Genomic DNA, 21217 nt, shown 5'->3' on the forward strand with positions numbered 1-21217 from the left:
TGGGAATGGGGATATGCTTAGCATGTGTATTCTGTTTTGGTAATTGTTAATAAATAGAAAATAAGGATATTACTGTGTAAGGCTCCTTCACTGGCAAAAGATCCTGCAAACTCACAGAGAATTACACCTAGAGTCCTACGAATTGGGAAAGTGTGGGAACTGCAGTTAACCAGGTTACACCCGGAGCCCTACGGCCTGGAAATGGGTGACCATGAGCTCTAGAGTGTGAATTGGGTATGGGTAGGTGCCTCTCCCCCGGAGCCCTACGGATTGGGAAAGGGTAGGGGTGCCTTAACCGGGTTATGCCTTGAGCCCTATGGATTAGTGTGCAGATAACACCAGGCTAACTTTCCAACCGTCGGGATGGCTTCCAACCAACTAACTACACTGAGGGAGGGACAGGGGGGAGAAACTGATAGTCAGCCCTTTTTTAAAAGCATTTTTCTTCTTAGCTTCCCATCCCATCCCACCTAAAACAAACCAGTAGAGCTTTACCCTCCTTTAGGAACATTTACCTGCATGCTACTCTTTAAATTTGGAATCTTGCTGCTCCTTACCACATTTTCCTCTCTTCCAACTGGTATTAGATTTCCCTTCTTTGTTCTTTTGAAGGTGACAGCACATCCTCACAGACAGAACAGATCAGTATACTGTATTGTTCTGAAGTAATTAATGCCAAACAATAAAGAAGCTGCAATGTTTTAAAAAATGTTTTGCTATCTCTTGTTCTAATGCAGTAACAGTAGATTTGTTTTAAATATATAGGTATAGTTACATACCACCTAAGCTGTCAAGATCTTCAAGAATTCTTCCAAACCTAGAATATAAGTATTACATGAGAATTAAACTACTACATTAAAAGTAAATGAGCAATTATTACTTTACCATATGTATAAAACGATTGCCTCATTACCTCACACTGTTGTGTACATTCAGATATTTTTCTCTTAACTCAGGTTGACTTCCTAGAGGCAAAATAACCTCTATGTAGCTATCTCTCATTTTCCTTGGTGGCAAGTCTCCCTGCTGTTTGGCCAGTAGAGTATGTAGGGCTTTTCTTTCATGCATTGCTTGCACATGGTCACTGGGAAGGAAAGAAACACCCCAAATTGAGATCAGCAGCAGAATACAGGATGAATCCTCCCCAAAATATGCCATGCTGTAGATCAATATTTTAAAAACAAACAAACAACAGCAGTCAAAAAGAAATAAATATTATACCATGAGTCACACATCATGAGAGGAAATAGAGACATACAACACACCACAATAAGAAACGTTAAACTGTGTAACAATGTAAACTCTTAATGAATAGAATGTGAAACCAAAAATTTCATAAAACATTTTGAATGAAATTAAAAGCGTTCACTTTAAAAAAAATTGTGAAATATTACTTATTTTTTGACCACTCTAGCGCATATCAGAGTACACAGAGCAGATAAGAAGACAATTCCTACTCCCAAAGGGTTTCCATTCTAAGTTAGACAGCTGTACGGACATGGAATACACCAGATTGCTAAGTGAAGATGTGAGGATGAAGATGATGCAACTCTATTCTTTCGTTTCTGCAGATTTGTTTCTAGGTTGGACTATCAGTGAAACATTTCAAAGAAGATGCAAAATTTTAAAGGAGAGGTCTAAATGAAATTGATAGTCATAGGTACAAATTCAACAGTCCATAAACATGTAGCAATTGAACAATGAGATTCAATTATATTTTGTTCTCCAACCCACTCCTACATTACGCTTGTAATAGACATATTAAAGCCTCCCTTCAAGTCACTGGCAAAACTATTGATTTCAAGGAAGCCAGGCCTTCACCCCTAAAGTTTTAGAAAAACCTCACACTTTCATATACACAGATGTAAATATTAGGAGTTATGCTGTCTATAGCATACTATAAAGTAATAGTATTCCTCAAAACCATCAATATTTTTAAATGTTGCACTACTACTCTTATAATAAAGATGCAAATACTTGTCCATGTATCAATTGCTACCTGACTTAAACATTCCCAGAAAGGAAATCTTGTATCTCTGAATTACCTAAACATCAGGTCAAGCACAATCACACAATACTATAAATCAGTTTCTTCCAAAAGGGTCCACCCCCTCATCAGTCATTATAAAAGCCTTGTGTGGACTTCTTCACATCAGCAAAATTGATACAAATAGCCATTAAGTAGAAGAGAATCTTGCATGTGTTGTATGGTCCAGTACATGCAGCCCTAGAGATAGATATATAAGAACTTTAAGACTCAATACAACTCCCAGTGAAGTCAATGTGTTTCTATTGACTTTGACGTGAGTTGAATCATATCCATAATCTAGATTCTATAAACATATTTAATAATTTTATACACATAGCAGCACAACAGAGTTGATGTAAATGGTCTCTCAATTACAGCAGCTGACTGGGTAAGAAGAGTGTATTCATAATCTCAAAAATATGGTAATCCCAACATATACAGAGATTCAAGAAAGCTGTGTAAGACTGATCTTTAATGTCAAATGGCACTGATTTCCACAAGAGATTAATGAACCAAAATTCCATTACAACAAACGTATGGTATATCTTCAGTGCAATCAATGGGTATAATTGCAGCTCATGTAAACATACTTGAGCTAGCTTAATCTGGCTACTTCAGGTACCAGAGCAGTGAAGATGCAAAAGTATGTACTTCAGAGTGGGCTGCACAAACCCACCCAGAACCCTGGTAAATGATTTACATGGCTAGCTGGACTTAAGCATGCACTGCTTTTGCTTCACTGCGCTGGTCCCAAAGATAGCTCAAGTATGTCTACATGAGCTGCCCTCTCAAACTTTAGCCACTAATTTAGAATTCAAAAACCTTCAGTTTTCATAATTTCTTCCAGCCTTAGCCAGGTTTTTTCCCCACAAATTAGCTGTTTAATGCTGTTAATCTCCATTACTGTGAAGGTAAACTCTCTCAAGAGTATCAAAAATGAAAGAAAAATACATTCATGGACACTGTACCTCCAGTTGGCAGAAGCTCCCACTATAGCCCTCAATCTGCTTCGCACTGAAACAAAATCAAAGCAAATCAGTCAAGTGACAAATGTGAGGTTGCTTAATGCTAAAAGGTGCAATCTTCATCCCAATAGAAAGATTAAGCAAAGCCATGCAAACAGTGGCTTGAAAACCAGAAATTGATGGCCAAATTCACTGCTGGTTTTAGTAGGTATATCATGATCTTGGGATGAGTTAACTAGACTCTCCACAGATTAATAATAAAATGAACCTGTACAGCCAAGACCAACAGAAAATGCCTTCAGAAAGTATATTAACACAAATGCTAAAGTTGTTAGCGCTTTGAACAACCCAAAATGTGGCAGATCAATATCAACTTGAGGATTAGACTATGGGGTCATTTCAACCTAAACACAAAAAAAAATTGTGGCTAACACACAAACTGACGAGTAACAATACAAAACCAAAAGGGAACACTGCAGCTGAGGAAAAAGGGAAGATTTCTTTTTTTTAAAATCAATCATTTCTGAACAAGGGCAGGCAGTGTCTCCCTTGATGTAGAAACCCAGCTCTTAGCTGGGCTAACATACTGGCAGCCAATCTACACTAATACATCTGTCATTGTCTGCACAGTGAAACGGGCTCTGTGTGAGGATCTGAGATTTCTTTAAACTTGCAGTGTAGAGGCAGATTAGTGGTTCTGCTCATTTCTCATTGGGACTGCCAAGTTGATGCTAGGTCTACTCAAATCTAATGAGTTTTAGTTTGGTATGTGCATGGCGACTTCAGTGCCTGAACTCATCCAGCAACGGTTCATAAATTTCAGACAGACAATGACATGAAGCGGTTTATACAAGCAGGGCAACCTTGCTTCCTTATGAAGATTTTCAGAAGGAAGAGAAGGGATTTTAAATTATGAAGAAAGAACTAAGGACACATCAGGGAAGAGTTATACAAAAGACAAACAAACCACAAGCAAGACAGATTCAGTCACTGATAGCACAGCAGCTGATCCTTCACATTTGTTATACCAAAGTAAATTAAAATCATTAGACAAAGTCTGAGTTTGCACATTCCAGCCTGAACACTGAAGGCTATTTGCATTAACAATGATCAAAAGTACATTTTGGATTAAAGGAAAATTCCATGACTAATTTTACACCAATAAACCGTAATCAAAAGGAACTGCTTAAAAATTAACTAAATTAAATTAAGCCTCATCAGTGGCCTATGTTTTATATAAGAGGAGCTACTCCACTGAAGTCAAACAAATTCCATGGAGCCAGCAGTGAACTTGCCCTAATATCCATCAGAGTAAAGCAGTACAGTAGAATCTCAGAGTTACGAACACCTCAGGAATTGAAGTTGATCGTAACTCTGAATTGCTCGTAACTCTGAACAAAACATTATGGTTGTTCTTTCAAAAGTTTACAACTGAACATTCACAGCTTTGAAACTTTACTATGCAGAAGAAAAATGCGGCTTTCCCTTTATTTTTTTTAGTAGTTTATGTTTAAATCACTATTGTCCTGTATTTACGCTTTTTTTTTTTTTTGGTCTCTGCTGCTGCCTGATTGTGTACTTCTGGTTCCTTATGAAGATTTTCAGAAGGAAGAGAAATTGGCCAGTTGGTCAGTTCATAACTCTGGTGTTCGTAACTCTGAGGTTCTACTGTATTAGAACGAAGACCATCACAGCACCTATGATCATATAAGGCCCTATTTCTGAACCATTGTACAGACAGAGAAAAATAAATGTTTTCACCTAGAATTTCTGTACCTTGAATTAAAGAAAAAGTTTTAAAATTAGAAATGGCTACAGAGAATGAGGCAATAAGCTATGAATGACTTAAGCCTCAATCTTGTGAAGATTTACATGTGCAAGTAGTCCCGTTCACTTTTGTGCAACTATTCACAGATTTAAAATGAACAAGTGTTTGTATGCTAGGATCCTTACTACTTTTCTTCATAAAAGGAAAATATATTCAATGAATATTATCAAAATGTGGGCAAACCAAATCTTTTCCAATTTAAAGATTTATAATCACATAGTATTTCAGAATTTGTTTAATGAGTAAATTATTCATTTATTCCAGTGGTTCTCAACCCATGGGCCACTTGTGTCCCAATTAGCACACAGCAGCAGCCCAAATGTGTGCCAGAAAAAATTCAAAGATTGCCATGCGGAATGCCTCACTCCCAGGTCCTGGCAGGGACTGAGCCTGGTAAGGGGGAAATGGTGTCACAGAGGCCTGCTGGAGCACTCCCTGTCCTGCGTGGGGGGTATAAGCCTGCTTTAGGCTGCACAAATCCGACTAGTGACTGCTGAGGGGGGGAGGCACAATTTAAAGGTCCAGCCTCAACAGCTTGAGTCACAGCCTCCCCCCAGGCACACCCCCCTCTTACCATCAGCAATCGCTCCCTGCAGCTTCCGGGTGTTAGCTCCACAGGAGAGGCAGCAGCAGACAGCTGGGAGCTGCAAGGAGGAGCAGCAGCAAAAGCTGAAATTCCCAGCTGTTTGCTGATGCCTCTCCCCACCTGCAACTCCCAGCTTGTTGGCTCTAGCAGCTGCCATGCAGGGAGGGGGCATGGCCACACCATGGGACCAAGCGGGGCCAGCAAACTCTCACAAAAATTTTGAGAGCGTCCCGTCCCCGTCCCCCCAATGTCACCTCTGGCAGACAGTGCCCATCTATTCATTCCCTGCTGGCCATGTCCAGAACCAAAGTGCAAAGCAAAAGCAGGAGGCTGCCCTGTAAGTCATTACATTAAAATCTGTACCATTATTTGTAAGCAACAGCTGGTGCGGGGTGGAAATTTGTCCCATTGGCGGCTACGGTCCCCCATGGCTCGGTGACTGGGATCACCCCTGCCCCTAACTGTCTGGGAGCAAGTGTGGCAGGACTTCTGTCCAACCAGGCAGCCACAGCAGCCAGGGCGGGGAGAAGCTCTATCCCCCTCCCGTCCAATCTCTGCTACAGGACTCTTAATGCCCTCCGCAGCAGTGACCCTCTCTGGCTTGGACAATGCCCCAGTGTTGAGCCCCAAGTGAGGATGAGTGCACGCTCCTGGTGCCCATTGCACTCAGTGGGGCTCAGGGAAGTCCCCTCTATCTGAGCTGCACCCCATCCATAGTCACTACTGCCAGCTGGAAGTCTATGCCCACTCACCCACGCACAGAGAACAGCTGGGCTGCCTCCAGCAGAGCTCTGCCCCTGCCTCAGACAAGCTCCAGGTGAGAGGTGCCCAAGACAAAGAGCTGCTGTGTGCCACATGGCATGCACACTGCTCCCTGAACTACAGCCCAGCATCCCAGAGAAGAACACCTTGCTGACACTGCAGCTGTTTTGTGGGCCCAGCTCAGGCAAGGCTTAAAGTGAGCAGAGTCACAAGGGGGCACAGGCCTGGCAAAAAAGAATTTAAAATGGAATCAGGTCACTGAGGGGTGCACTTTAAGTGCTGCCCTACCAAGTGCATGAAAATTTTTTCAGCTGGGATCATCATAGACACACATACACATACTTTTTTTAGGCCACTTTAAGCACTGAGCTCAGGGATTCACAATTATCTTACAGTGGTCAACAGCCCAGAACAATCCTGACTTTTATACGGACACCGATTGATTCATTTCACCTCCTCCTCCCCCCAAAAATTACTATACATCATGGGCACTGGTATTTGTCTGTCACCCATGACTCTCTCACACTGGCGCTCTCTCTCACACACACACACACACTTACACTTCCTGTTTGTTTCACACAACTTTCACCTACACACACTCGCTCATTCTGATACACATGTACACCCACTCTGCCACACCTGTATAGACCAGTGTGCTAATTGGAAAAATCCTTTATTTCAATAAACAGATTGGGAGATATAGATATATATATAGAGAGAGAGAGAGAGAGAGAGTCAGTGTGTGCGGCCCACATAATACAGAGAGCTGCATATGCAGCCCACAATGGTAAATAGGTAACTAGATCAGTGGTAAAGGCACTGATCTACCCCCTTCTTCATTTAACAGGCTTTCAAGTAATTAGAGCTAACACTCCCTAAACTTCTGTATTTGATTTATCGTTTTGTTATATTACACTCTCTAATCTCTTAGGTGTACAAAATATTAGTATGCCATTCATGAAAGCAACTGCTTTATTTGTGACAGATTTGTTATGAGATCACGAATGGGAGAGGAGGTTTCTATGAGTCAATCCGCATTACCATGTGGCCCACACTATACAAAAGTTTGAGTGATCCTGCATCAGTTTCAAAGTCTTTGTTACAGCTTCATTGTAACAGCATTCACCCAAACCAGAACTTTTTTAAAACAAAGAATTAAAGCTGTTAAGTATAAACAAAAATATGATGAGTTCCTCAGGTCAAGAGAGAATACTGCAAACAGCAATGAAAGTGAAAGTGTTTAGTTGAATAGATGAAAATTTAAAGTAGCCTTAGAGACAGCTGGCAGCTAGGAAAACAAAGGCCAATGTTTCAGTACACATAGAGACCTTTGCACAGTGTACAGGAAATGGGCTCTTTGAAGATGAGAGTACTGAAAATAGTTCTCTATCAGCACTGCAAACCCACCTCTAGAGCTCGGTTTCTCAGCGACTGGTCTGTGGACAAGCGCCGGTTCCTGAGATCTCCCTGACACAGGCTACATCCATATTACAGCACTTACAGCAGTGCTGCAGCTGCACCACTGCAACACTTGTGGTGTAAACTCTTGAAGCCTACAGGACAGAGCTCTCTTGTAGGTTTAACAATTCCTGCCTTTGCAACAGGTGGTAGCCATGTCGGCAGGCATTATTAACATCCCTGAGCTACGTAAATTATGCTGAAGTAACCTGTAGTGTAGACAAGTTTAGTAAGGTACCAAGCCAGTCCCTGATATCAAAAAGATTGAGAAACACTGCCCTAGAGAATGTAAAGGTAATCAGAGGCTGAGGCTGTCAACAGGATTTAGTGGAGGGACTGAAAATTAATTTCCATTAAGAGTGAGAGTAAACTTGCCATTAGTTTCAAGTAAATTACACAGCAGTATTCCCTGAACAAATTGCCATATTGAGCCATCATCTTTTAAGCAGACCTTGCTATTGATTTCAATGGGCGTTGCAGGTACTCAGCATATCTGAAAATCAAACAGTTTTTATTTAGATGTCTAAATGAGGTTTTAGGAGTCTAACTGTAGGTAACCAACTTTGAAAATTTTGGCTTAGGTCTTTAAACAAAAGCAGTCAAGAGTTAGTTGGTATGTGGCATCTCTTTAAATGATCAACATTGCTTCAAATACCAGGTCAAAGATTTTCAAACTTGAGTCCCTACAGTTAGGCTCCTAAATCCATATTTAGGGACCTAAGCAAATAGCCTGAATTTTCAAGAGTATTAATTGGTTACAACTCTAATTGATTTTCATTGGAAGATATGGGCACTCAAAACTTATGAAAAGTCAGGATACTTGAATTCCTAAATATGGATAGTGGGACTTCAGGCACCTACGCTGGAAAAACTTGTTCCAGGTGCTTTCCTGAGCATACTTCTGTTTATGCTTTTAGGGCCAAATCCTGCAGCCCCTACTTAGACAAAATTCTTATTTATGTCAATGAGAGATTTACATGCATAAGAACTGCAGGATTTGTGCCTTAAAATATAAATGGTTTTATTACCTGCAGATTACTTAAAAATGAAAGTTATCTATCATGTCCTTAAATCAATCAGCACATTGTATATATGTCCTGTGACAATATTTCTACCAATAAGACTGGCACCATTCACGTCATAATTAACAGTTTTAATGACAACAGGGATGACTTGTGAAAGTTGCCAGAAAAAAATGTTAGTTTTGTTTTTCATGAACCCTCAAGTAAAGTGAGATAGTAGCAAGATAGGCTGGTAGCGGTCATGTAAATATTAAAATGCATGCTGATTACCACCACACACCATTATTCACATGAATGCATAAGTGTCCTGTGGAGTGGAAAAAACAAGTTAGATAATCAATATCACCATAAAACGAAGAAAAGAGTATACTTCTAATCTCAGGTTGTCTGGTTATTTTTCCCCTTCAAATTCCACTTTGCACATGCACATTAGTATCTAATTGTAGGCAACTTGTCTTCATTCAGTTACATGGTTTATATAGTTAATGTATCTATATGTCAAACTCAGCTAGGTTAGTCCATTCCTTCACATACAGTCAAAAATATACAGCTGTACAGTTCATTTGTCTACTAAAAGCTAATGTACATTACTTGCTGTCACCATATATTTCAAATTGTCAGTCATGTTGCTAACAAGAAAACCTGCTGTTGGTAAACACTGTCAATATTAATTTTTGTTAAGCACCAATAATGACAATAGTCCCTTCCTGCCCTGAAGAGCTTACAACCTATGGCCTTGATTCTGCACACGTTTATACACATGCTTAAGACTTGATGCCTGAGAGTAACCTCAAGGATCAAGGCCTCAACATATGTAAATAGGAAAGGAAGGATACATTAGGGAAGTTAGAGGAAGGAATATCAGAGTATTTTGGCGAGTTGGGGGGCGGATGATCTTTAATGTGGTTCAGAAGAAGTGAGGGGTGTTTTTGTTTGTTTTTTACAGAAGGGATTTGAATGGAGAACACTGGTATAGAAAAACAAGTTGGGATGAGCATTCAGTACTTAGGAAACAGCATGCAAAAATAGATTAACGTAGTGAATGGAAATGAAAGAAGGAGGAATTATTTATACACAGCAATGGAAGTTTATTTGCCTGTAAAAACACCATGCAAAGTTACAAGTCTAGAGTAAAACCTCACTAAGCAGCAAGTGTTAAAATATATAAAACATCAGTTGCTCCCCATTTCTCAGTAAATAACCAAACAATAGAGTGTCCCTACAGCTTTTACAGAAATGTAATGTATTACTAGCTGGTATTATTATAGCTAAATCTAAAATTACTATGACAATAAATGATCAAAGTACAATTTGCATTAAATACAACATGCAGTATCCTTGTTTCTCTTGCCCTCCTCTCTATCCCCAATTGTGTTTGTTCATTTATTAACGCAAACCTCCAACTTTCAGTAAATCACAATGAGTGAGCCAGTCATTAGTACAAAGGAGAGTTTCTATATAAAGAATGCCTGAAGGATTAGGTGTCATCAGACACTAGCAGAATCTCAAAGGAATTATTGGGGTGTCATTTTAGTCCCTTTGCTCTATTTTAATGTATGTGTTAAGAAATAAGAATGGCCACACTGGGTCAGACCAATGGTCCACCTAGCCCAATATTCTGTCTTCCAACAATGGCCAGTGCCAGATGCTTCAGAGGGCATTAAGAGAACTAGACAATGTATCGAGTGATCCATCCCCTATTGTCCACTCCCAGCTTCGGGCAGTCAGAGGTTTAGGAACATTAGAGCATGGGGTTGCATCCCTAAGCATCTTGGCTAATAACCATTGATGGATCTATCTTCCTTGAGCTTATCTAATTCTTATGTGAACAGTTATACTTTTGGCCTTCACAATATCCCCAGCAACAAGTTTCACAGGTTGGCTGGGTGTTGTGTGAAGAAGTATTTCCTTGAGTTTGTTTTAAAACCTCCTGACTACTGATTTCATTAGGTGACCCCTGCTTCTTGCGTTAAGTGAAGGGGTAAATAACACTTCCTTATTCATTTTTTCCACATTGTTCATGATTTTATAGACTTCTATCATATCTGCCTTTAATTGTCTCTTTTCTAAACTGAACAGTGCCAGTCTTTTTAATCTCTCTTCCTAAGGAAGTTGTTCTATACCCTTAATCATTTTTGTTGCCCTTCTCTGTATTTTTTTAATTCTAATGTCTTTTTTTGAGATGAGGCAACCATAACTGCACACAGTGTTCAAGGTGTGGGCATACCATGGATTTATACAGTGGCATTATGATATTTTCTGTCTTATTAGCTATCCCTTTTCTAATGGTTCCTAACATTGTTAGCTTTTTTGACTGTCATTATATGCTAGGTGGATGTTTGCAGAGAACTAGCCACAAAGCATTCAAGCATGAGATTTTGGTGTCAAACAGCTAATTAGACCTCATCATGTTGTATGTATAGTTGGGATTATGTTTTCCAATGTGCATTACTTTGGATTTATCAACACTGAATTTCATCTGCCATTTTCTTGCCCAAGGTGGGTAAGGTAATATCTTTTATTGGACCAACATCTGTTGGTGATAGAGACAAACTTTCAAGCCATACAGATGTCCATTCATCCAGTTCTGTAACCCATTGTACCTCTTCACAGTCAGCTTTGGATTTAACAGTCTTGAGTAATTTTGTATTGTCTGCAAACTTTTCCATCTCACTGTTTACCATCTTTTCCAGATCATTTAGAAATATGCTGAACACTACTGTGAAACACCACTGTGAAAACTGATAATTTATTCCTAACCTTTATTTCCTATCTTTTAACCAGTTACTGATCCATGAGAGGACCTTCCCTCTTAAGCAAACTAAGCAGTCATGTGGTAACAGAATTTGGCGACGGACTTTGTCAAAAGCTTTCTGAAAGTCCAAGTACACTATATCCACTGATCACCTTTGTCTATATGCTTGTTGTCACCTGCAAAAATTCTAACAGATTGGTGAGGCATGATTTTCTTTTAAAAAGCTGTGTTAACTCTTCACCAACTTTATCATGTTTGTCTACATGTCTGATAATTCTGTTCTTTATTATTGTTTCAACCAGTTTGCCTGGCACTGAAGTTAGGCTTACTGGCCTGTAATTGCCAGGGTTGCCTCTTGAGCCTTTTTTAAAATGAGCATTACATTAGCCATCCTCCAGTCATCTGGTATAGAGGCTGATTTAAGCAATAAGTTACATTGTACAGTTAGTAGTTCTGCAGCTTTGTATTTGAGTTTCTTCAGAACTTAGGTGAATGCCATCTGGTCCTGGTGACTTATTACTGTTTAATTTATCAATTTGTCCCCAAACCTCCTCTACTGACACCTCAGGCTAGGACAGTTCCTCAAATACATCACCTAAAAAGAATGGCTGGAATGTCAGAATCTCCCTCACATCCTTTCAGTGAAGACCGATGCAAAGAAGTAATTTAGCTTCTTCTTCAGCACCTCAATCATCCAATGGCCTCACTAATTGTTTGGCATGCTTCCTGCTTCTGATGCTCCTCAAATTTTTTTGGCCTGCCTAATGTTAATTATTCTTTGCATTTACTTGAGGTTTAAAATTAAACATAAGACCGTAAGAATGACCACACTGGGTCAGACCAATGGTCCATTTAGCCCAGTATCCTGTCTTCCAACAGTGCCAATGCCAGGTGCTTCAGAGGGAATGAATAGAACAGGTAATCATCAAGTGATCCATCCCATCGCCCATTCCCAGCTTCAGGCAAACAGCAATGCCTGCCTACCCTGGCTAATTGCCACTGATACACCTATTCTCCATGAACTTATCTAGTTCTTCTTTTAACCCAGTTATAGTCTTGGCCTTCACAACATCCTCGGTCAAGGAGTTCCAAAGGCTGACTGTGCATTGTGTGAAGAAATACTTCCTTTTGTTTATTTTAAACCTGCTATTAATTTAATTTGGTGACCCCTAGTACTTGTGTTATGCGGCATAAATAGCACTTCCTTATTTACTTTCTCCACACCAGTCATGATTTTATAGACTGCTATCATTATTAGTTATTATATTATATTAGTCGACTCTTTTCTGAGCTGAAAAGTCCCGGTCTTATTAATCTCTCCTCATATGGAAGCTTTTCCATACCCCTAATCATTTTTGTTGCCCTTTTCCAATTTCAATATATATAGATGGGGTGAATAGATCTGCATGCAATATTCAAGATGTGGTAATACCATAGATTTATAAAGAGGCAATATGATATTTTCTGTTTTATCTATCCCTTTCATAATGATTCCCAATCATAATGATTCCCAACATTCTGTTAGCTTTTTTTGACTGCCGCTGCACGCTGAGCAGGTGTTTTCAGAGAACTATCCACAATGACTTCAAGGTCTCTTTCTTGAGTGGTAACAGCTAATTTAGACCCCACAATTTTACATGTATAGTTGGGATTATGTTTTCCAACGTGCATTACTTTCCATTTATCAACACTGAATTTTATCTGCCATTATGTTATCCAGTCACCCAGTTTGCGAGATCCCTTTGTAACTCTTCACAGTTTGCCTTGGACTTAACTATCTTGAGCAGTTTCGTATCATCTGCAAATTTTTTCACCTCACTGTTTACTCCTTTTTCCAGATCATTTATTAATAAAACATTAATGCTTCATGTTTCATATTTAATTATTAGAAGTCTGAGTAAAAACAGTATTCTAATATAAAATAATACTAACGTGAATTTTCATAATCCATGGTTCTAATCTGATTAAAGGATATTTATTTATAATTTTTTATGTATAAAACTCATAGTTTTTCTGTAGGCTATTTCATTTCTACTCCTCACTTTGTCCTCGTTGTGCCCATCCTCCCTCACCTTCCATATGTCTCCATCCTACAGTGACCCTCCATCCAGAACACATCCTCAAGGAAAAAGGAAAAGCACCGTCCTCCGGCCTCCCTTCAAAAAATGCAACACGAGCATTCTGCTTTTCCAGGAAAAAAGGACCACAGTGATACCCTGAACTTGTATTTCTAAGCTGGATGCACACAGCTTTACCATTAGGTTCAACACATATGCAAGAATTTTTAAAGACACTTTCAGAAGTCATGTCTTAAACAATATGAATTACACTAAGGAATATTCTCTTTGCAATACATCCCTGTCACCCCTTAATGGGAATTACATGTACTAGAATGAAATGTACAATGATCTATATTTAATATACATGAATCTAACCATGTTAGAGAAGTAGATAATACATATTGTTATAAGGAAATGTAAAAAGGGAACTTTTTTTGCTGTGTCTTGTTGACACAGCTTTCAAAGATTGCAAAGAAATCAGAAAGTTGCTTTGCGTCCTATCTACAGTGGATCCTTGGTCTGTGTAGATAACTGGGCAAAGTGAAACAGACAATGTGTAACTTACTAGACAGGTATAAGCAAGACAGACTAGAGAGGATAAACACTGATTGGACAGAACTAACCAGCAACTCCAAGGCCACAAGAAACAGATAAATAACAATATGATAACAGCTGAAAGAAATAATGAACACATGAAAGCAATGGTTAAAAAAAAAAAAAAAGATAGCTAAGGAGGTACCACTTAGAGTTTTAGCAGAACAAGTAAAAAAGTATTAGAAAATATATTTAGAATGGAATATTTACAGATGAGATAGTTTTAATAATTTGTGCCTGTGCTATGTTATGGGACAAGATATAAAAATGTGTGTTTAACAAAGGGATGTGGAGCAATGCAGTATCTAATATGGTAATATATTGTCCAAACATTTGATTATTAAAGATTTCAACTAGTTAAGCATAGTGGGACAGTGCTTTTCACCCAACAGTATAAAGGAAAGAATAAAACCTTTTAATGACATGATCTTCCAAAATTCAACCAGTTACATTACCTTCAGACATGTCTAGAGGAGCCTGGGAGCCATTAGTCATGGATGTCAGTGCCCTAGCCAGAATAGAAGGAGCCTTTCTTACAGTATACCACCTGTAGACATGACAGGAATTAAGCATCATTCAAAATTACTGCAGTGAAAACAAATGAGATAGGTACACACTACTTCAGAGACTCATTTAATCATTTTCATAGGAGTGATTTTTTTTTTCAGAAGCAACACAATAGTTTAACACATATTACAGATGGAGTCGGCTAAATTAGTAAAAGAGACCAAGTTTGCATTACTTGTATAGTAAAAGTATTTTCAGGAAAGGGAGGGAAAGTAAAGCCAAATCACCAAATCATGTATGTTGTTTCCCCACAGAAAGAGTTCTTTAATTTTTCATAACATTGTTTGGAAGAAGCTGCCAATGAAGCATATAAACAGTGGCCAAGATTTTCAAAAGTGCCTAGTGAGTTTAAGTGCCCAATCTGAGGCACTGTAAAGGGATTTGGTTGGCAGGGACTGCAGTTGGAAGTTAGGAGCCTACATACCTTGGTGGATCTGGGCCTTACTGTTTCCGTGCCTCAATTTATCCATTTGTAAAATAGGTACAGCAACTCTTATAAAAGCATTTTGAAATTCTTGGACATACCTAATATTTATACTAAGGTGAACATGAGTTTAAACCATCATTTAATGTAACATTAACAGGGAAAATGTAAAATTTACTGAAATTAAGGTTTTGTTTTATTGCAGTAAGACACTAGTTTTAATTTGTAAAAGTAAAACAAACAAAGGAGGCTTATTGATATTCCTAATGAAAAAAGCTATGTCACTTCAGGTCACAGTCTCACAGAGTACAAGTTCTTTGACATTAGGGTAGATGCTCAGCACTGAAATCAATCTAAGTTAGGAGTCTAGGCCTAAAACACTTCTTTAAGGTTACATAGTGAGTCAGCACCAATGTTGCTAGATTGTTTTAGTCCTGACCTCAAGTTCCATACTATGATCACAAGGCAGTATTGCTTTTTTCTAATAAACTGATAGACACATTGTTATTTATTTGTATTTGCATGTTCCCCATATTAATCTCAATAGGTCATATAGTTTTACCATGAATAGGGACTGTCACATCAATCCCCCATATTGTCCTGTCAAGGAACAGGGTTTGCCTAGCCCTCAACTTTCTACAGAAAAGGCCATGGGGTGCACCTCAAAAACGGGTAGGTCCTCAGGCATGCATAAGAGGGCAGGGTTGTCTACATAAAAGCTATGTATCTCTACTCCACTGTGGCCCTTGGCACTTCCCTAGCTGATTTAACTAACAGGACAGTAAAAACACAAGAAGCGAGAAGAATCTCCTCTGCACCAGGAATTTCGCAGTGGTAATGGTGAAAACTTTCTTTTAACATCCCCTGTTGTAGACAGCCTCTGACTCCAATAAACACTCTTTTTAGCACAGCCCCAGGTGAACAGTTGCTTAACTTAGTCCACATTCCAGCAGGATTTTAAAAGTACAGTGGCAAGTGCTTCAGGAGAAAAAGAAAAGTTACAACATTTAAGACCATATTCTGACCTCACTGCCACTCTATGCAGCCCAGTGGCAACACCAGAGTTGCACAGGATACAGATTAGGGCAGAATTTAGCCCCAAGCATTACTAGAAAAGGGTTCAAAATCTGCCTGCTTAGTTTGTTTGCATTTCATTTAAAACAGTTTGCTTGGATTTAAACATTCCCCTTCAGTGTTTTCGACTCAAGTATAGCCTTCTAACTGTTCGGATCTGGAAAATGAAGTTAAATACTAAAAATGACCGTACAATGAACTCTTCAATTTTTATTATCTAAGATGAGAGAAATGCAAAAAAAAAAAAAAAAAAAAAAGCAATTAGCAGTAATGGCAAAAATGCATTTTCCAATTTGAACGAGTTAATGTATTGTTGGTAAAAGCAGCTACTTTAACATCTATGCCGCCTGATCCTGCACTGCCTGCTACACTGTTTGCAACATGCTGCCAAGTGGCAGTGCAAGGCTCAGGGGCTATTGTCCCTTCACAAAAGCAGCGCTCGGATTTTGACAGCCCATCCGGGCAGCCATCGCAGCACAAACGTCAGGGGAGCCAACGATAGCGTTGCATCCGGAACCTACCAATTGGTGGGTAGAAGGAAACGAAATTTACTGTATTTTATTTTATTTTTTTCACATGAAGCCACCTGTGGCAGAGCGCCTCGCCCGGGGCGTGCGGGGATCACCGGCCCAGCCCCGCGGCCTCACACACCCACACCCCTAGTGAGTCGCAGCACGCAGGACAGAGCGACTGACCGACCAACCGACCCCCCGTCCTCCCTCCTAGCCGCGTCCCGTTAACCGACTTCTGTGTCGGGACCCCGAGGCCAGCAGCTGCAGCGCCGCGGACCGCCCGGCTCCCGGCCCGCAGGCCCCCAGGGTACCCCGCGCGAGCCGCTGCCAACCTCCCCGCTGGGGCGGCAGCTGCAGCAGCTCGTCCCACCGGCCGGGGCCGCCCCCGCGCACTCACCCGAGGGCCAACATGCCGCTGCCGCGCGCCTGCCGCCAACCGCCGCCAAAAACCGCCACGCCCCGGCCGCCGGGATGTTTAGAACTCAGCCAGTCTGAGTCCTCCAGCACCATAGACACGCGGCGCCGCCAGCATAGAGAGTCGAATCCCTTCTCTGTCTATGGTTCCTTCCCTCTCTAGTCTCAACCGCCCGCGCCCCCAATCTGTGGTTCCTTCCTGCTTTCTTTTTCCCGCCTGCTGGCGCCGAGCGACCTGTCCCTGTGCCCTAGTGCGAGCTGCCCCTGCCCTCTCTCTGCGCCGCATGCCGCAGCAGTCACAATCAGTCACAGTCAGTCACCTGCTTCCAGTCATAGACTCATAGAAGATTAGGGTTGGAAGGGACCTCAGGAGGTCATCTAGTCCAACCCCCAGCTCAAAGCAAAACCAACCCCAACTAAATCATCCCAGCCAGGGCTTTGTCAAGCAGCAGCTTAAAAACCTCTAAGGATGGAGATTCCATCACCTCCCTAGGTAACCCATTCCAGTGCTTCACCATCCTCCTAGTGAAAAACCTTTTCCTAATATCCAACCTAGACTCCCCCCTTGCAACTTGAGACCATTGCTCCTTGTTCTGTCATCTACCACCATTGAGAACAGCCTAGCTCCATCCTCCCTAGAACCCCCTTTCAGGTAGTTAAAGGCTGCTATCAAATCCCCCCCACTCTTCTCTTTTGCAGACTAAACAAGCCTACTTCCCTCAGCCTCTCCTCATAAGTCTTGTACTCCAGCCCCCAACCATTTTTGTTGCCCTCCACTGGACTCTCTCCACGTCCACATCTCTCTGTCCACATCCTTTTTGTAATGGGGGGCCCAAAATTGGACACAATACTCCAAATGCAGTCTCACCAGTGCCAAAGAGAGGGGAATAATCACTTCCCTAGATCTGCTGGCAATGCTCCCACTAATGCAGCCCAGTATGCTATTAGCCTTCTTGGCAACCAGGACACACTGCTGACTCATATACAGCTTCTTATCCACTATAACCCCCAGGTCCTTTTCTGCAGAACTGCTGCCTAGCTCGTCGGTCCCCAGTCTGTAGCTGTGCATGGGATTCTTCCGTCCTAAGTGCAGGACTCTGCACTTGTCCTTGTTCAACCTCATCAGATTTCTTTTAGCCCAGTCCTCCAATTTGTGTAGGTCATTCTGTATCCTATCCCTACCTTCCAAGGTATCTACCACTCCCCCTAACTTAGTGTCATCTGCAAACTTGCTGAGGGTGCAATCTACCCCATCCTCTAGATCATTAATGAAGATGTTGAACAAAACCGGCCCCAGGACCGACCCCTGGGGCACTCCGCTTGTTACCGGCTGCCAGCTAGACATCGAGCCATTGATCACTACCCATCGAGCCCAATGATCTAGCCAGCTCTTTATCCATTTTATAGTCCATTCATCCAACCCATACTTCTTTAACTTGCTGATAAGAATACTATGGGAGACTGTATCAAAAGCTTTGCTAAAGTCAAGGTATATCACGTCCACTGCTTTCCCCACATCCACAGAGCCAGTTACCTCTTCATAGAAGGCGATCAGGTTGGTCAGGCATGACTTGCCCTTGATGAATCCATGTTGACTGTTCCTGATCACTTTCTTCTCTTCCAAGTGCCTTAAAATGGATTACTTGAGGACCTGCTCCATGATTTTTCCAGGGATTGAGGTGAGGCTTACCAGCCTGTAGTTCCCTGGATCCTGTTTCTTCCTTTCTTGAAGATGGGCACTATATTTGCCTTTTTCCAATCATCAGGGACCTCCCCCAGTTGCCACAAGCTTTCAAAGATAATAGCCAATGGCTCTGAAATCACATCAGCCAACTCCCTCAGCATCCTTGGATGCATTGCATCTGGCCCCATGGACTTGTGTATGTTCAATCTTTCTAGATAGTCCTGAACCTGTTCCCTCAGCACTGAGGGATGTTCACCTCCTCCCCGTTCTGTGCTGCCCAGTGCAGTAGTCTGGGAGCTGACCTTGTCTGTGAAGACAGAGGCAAAAAAGGCACTGAGTACCTCAGCTTTCTCCACATCCTCTGTCACTAGGTTGCCTCCCCCATTCTGTAAGGGGCCCACACTTTCCCTAATCTTCCTCTTGTTGGTAACATACCTGTAGAAACCCTTTCTTGTTCCCCTTCACGTACCTTGATAGCTGCAACTCCAATTGCGCTTTGGCCTTCCTGATTTCATTCCTGCATGTTCGAGCAGTATTTTTATAATCTCCCTAGTCATCTGACCAACCTTCCACTTCTTGTAAGCTTCTTTTTTGTGTTTAAGCTTACCAAAGACTTCTTTGTTAAGCCAAGCTGGGCGCCTACCATATTTGCTATTCTTCCTCGGGATGGTTTGTTCCTGCGCCCTCAATAAGGTTTCTTTAAAATACAGCCAGATCTCTTGGATTCCTTTCCCCCTCATATTAGCCTCCCAGGCGATCCTGTCCATCAGCTCCCTGAGGGAGTCAAAGTCTGCTTTTCTGAAGTCCATGGTCCGTATCCTGCTGTTCTCCTTTCTTCCTTTTGTCAGGATCCTGAATTCTACCATCTCATGGTCACTGCTGCCTAGGTTGCCACCCACTTCTACTTCCCCAACAAATCTTTCCTGTTTGTGAGCAGCAGGTCAAAAGGAGCACGACCCCTAGTTGGTTGCTCCAGCACTTGCACCAGGAAGTTGTCCGCAACACTATTCAAAAACTTCCTGGATTGTCTGTGCTCTGCTGTATTGCTCTTCCAGCAGATGTCAGGGTGATTGAAGTCCCCCATGAGAACCAGGTCCTGTGAATTGGAAACTTTCCTTAGTTGACTGAAGAAAGCCTCATCTACCTCGTCCTCCTGGTCTATAACAGACACTCACCACGACATCACGCTTATTGTTCTTGCTTCTAAGCTTAACCCAGAGACTCTCAACTGGCTTATCTCCAGTTTCATACTGGAGCTCAGAGCAATCATAGTGCTCACTTACATATGTGCTGTGCAACTCCTCCACCCTTTCGCCCCTGCCTGTCCTTCCTGAACAGTTTATACCCATCCATGACAGTGCTCCAGTTCTATGAGTTACCCCACCAAGTCTCAGTTATTCCAATCATGTGATAGTTCTTTGACTATGCCAGGACTTCCAATTCCTCCTGCTTGTTTCCCAGACTTCTTGAGTTTGTGTATAGGCACTTGAGATAACTGGCCAATTGCCCTACTTTCTGCAATTCAAGAGGCCTCCCCTGTTGCACCCTCTTCCTTCTGCTTCCTCCTGGTGTCCCACTTTCCCACTTACCTCCGGGCTTAGGTCCCTGTTCTCCATCAAACCTAATTTAAAGCCCTCCTCACTAGGTTAGCCAGCCTGATTGTGAAGATAGTCTTCCCTCTCTTCGTTAGGTGAATCCTGTCTCTTCCTAGTAATCTTTCTTCCTGGAACAACATCCCATGATCGAAGAATCCAAAGCCCTCCAAAGCCATCCCTGCACGTGACCTTCAGGCTCCTCACACCTGCTTCTTTGAAGGGTCTGCCCCAGCTGGCAGCTTCAAACCCCCTGGGCTCTGCCCAGCTGGCACCTCATCCGCCCCCCCTCTCCGGCTCCACCCGCCTTTGGCTTCCCCAGCTCACCCCCTTTTGCCTTGGTGCCATTGTTAACCCTGTTCTCTACAGTCAGTTAATGAGCCTGGCATCCTCTGTCCTTGCTGTTCTTTTGTTTGTTCCCCTCTCTTTTCTCCAGCACACACAGAAGGAACTCACCTGTGGTGAGCGACAAAGGAAGAACATAAGAACATCCATCCTGGGTCAGATCAATGGTTCATCTAGCCCAGTATCCTGTCTTCCCACAGTAGCCACTGCCAGGCACTTCAGAGGATGGAGGGATGTGCATCTGTTGTGGTCCACTCCCAGCTTCCGGCAACTGGAGGTTTAGGGATGCCCAGAGCATAGGCATCTTGGCTAATAGCCATTGGTGGACCTATCCTCTGATCATGAGTACAATGAAGCGCCACAGAACTGGAAAACGAATGGCCCCTCCTGACAAATGGGAGGTGGGGAGAGAGCCAGAAATCCTGACTGGTTAGTGTAGATTCTGTATGTGCCTGTGCATGGATGCATATGCATGTCCATGTGTGTTTTGAATCAATTAGTTTCTGTTTATCCTGGATTCTCTGTAGGTTGTGTTTTCTTCAAACC

The 21217-nt window shown here is 41.7% G+C and overlaps 1 protein-coding gene across 4 annotated transcripts in view; it reads right to left on the minus strand.

Annotated features, from left to right (window-relative positions):
• ACOT9 (acyl-CoA thioesterase 9) overlaps nucleotides 1-17132 on the minus strand; it is a 39922-nt gene extending 22790 nt beyond the window's left edge. The window contains exons 1-6 of one of the 4 annotated variants that reach the window (XM_067545035.1): nucleotides 17034-17132; nucleotides 14515-14606; nucleotides 8931-8957; nucleotides 2998-3043; nucleotides 914-1084; nucleotides 780-817 (exon numbers count right to left, since the gene is read on the minus strand). In XM_067545035.1, coding sequence (XP_067401136.1) covers nucleotides 780-817; nucleotides 914-1084; nucleotides 2998-3043; nucleotides 8931-8957; nucleotides 14515-14606; nucleotides 17034-17047 — 388 coding nt within the window. In that variant the 5' untranslated portion in view covers nucleotides 17048-17132. Of the gene's footprint in view, nucleotides 1-515; nucleotides 742-779; nucleotides 818-913; nucleotides 1085-2997; nucleotides 3044-8930; nucleotides 8958-14514; nucleotides 14607-17033 lie in introns of those variants that run through there. The other 3 variants (XM_067545037.1, XM_067545038.1, XM_067545039.1) reach the window with 3 other exon arrangements.
• Nucleotides 17133-21217: the final 4085 nt, after the last annotated feature.

This window comes from Emydura macquarii, unplaced genomic scaffold (genome assembly GCF_026122565.2).
Source record: "Emydura macquarii macquarii isolate MOO-44397 ecotype Brisbane River unplaced genomic scaffold, CSIRO-AGI_Emac_v2 contig_1043, whole genome shotgun sequence".
Taxonomy (NCBI): Eukaryota; Metazoa; Chordata; order Testudines; family Chelidae; genus Emydura; species Emydura macquarii.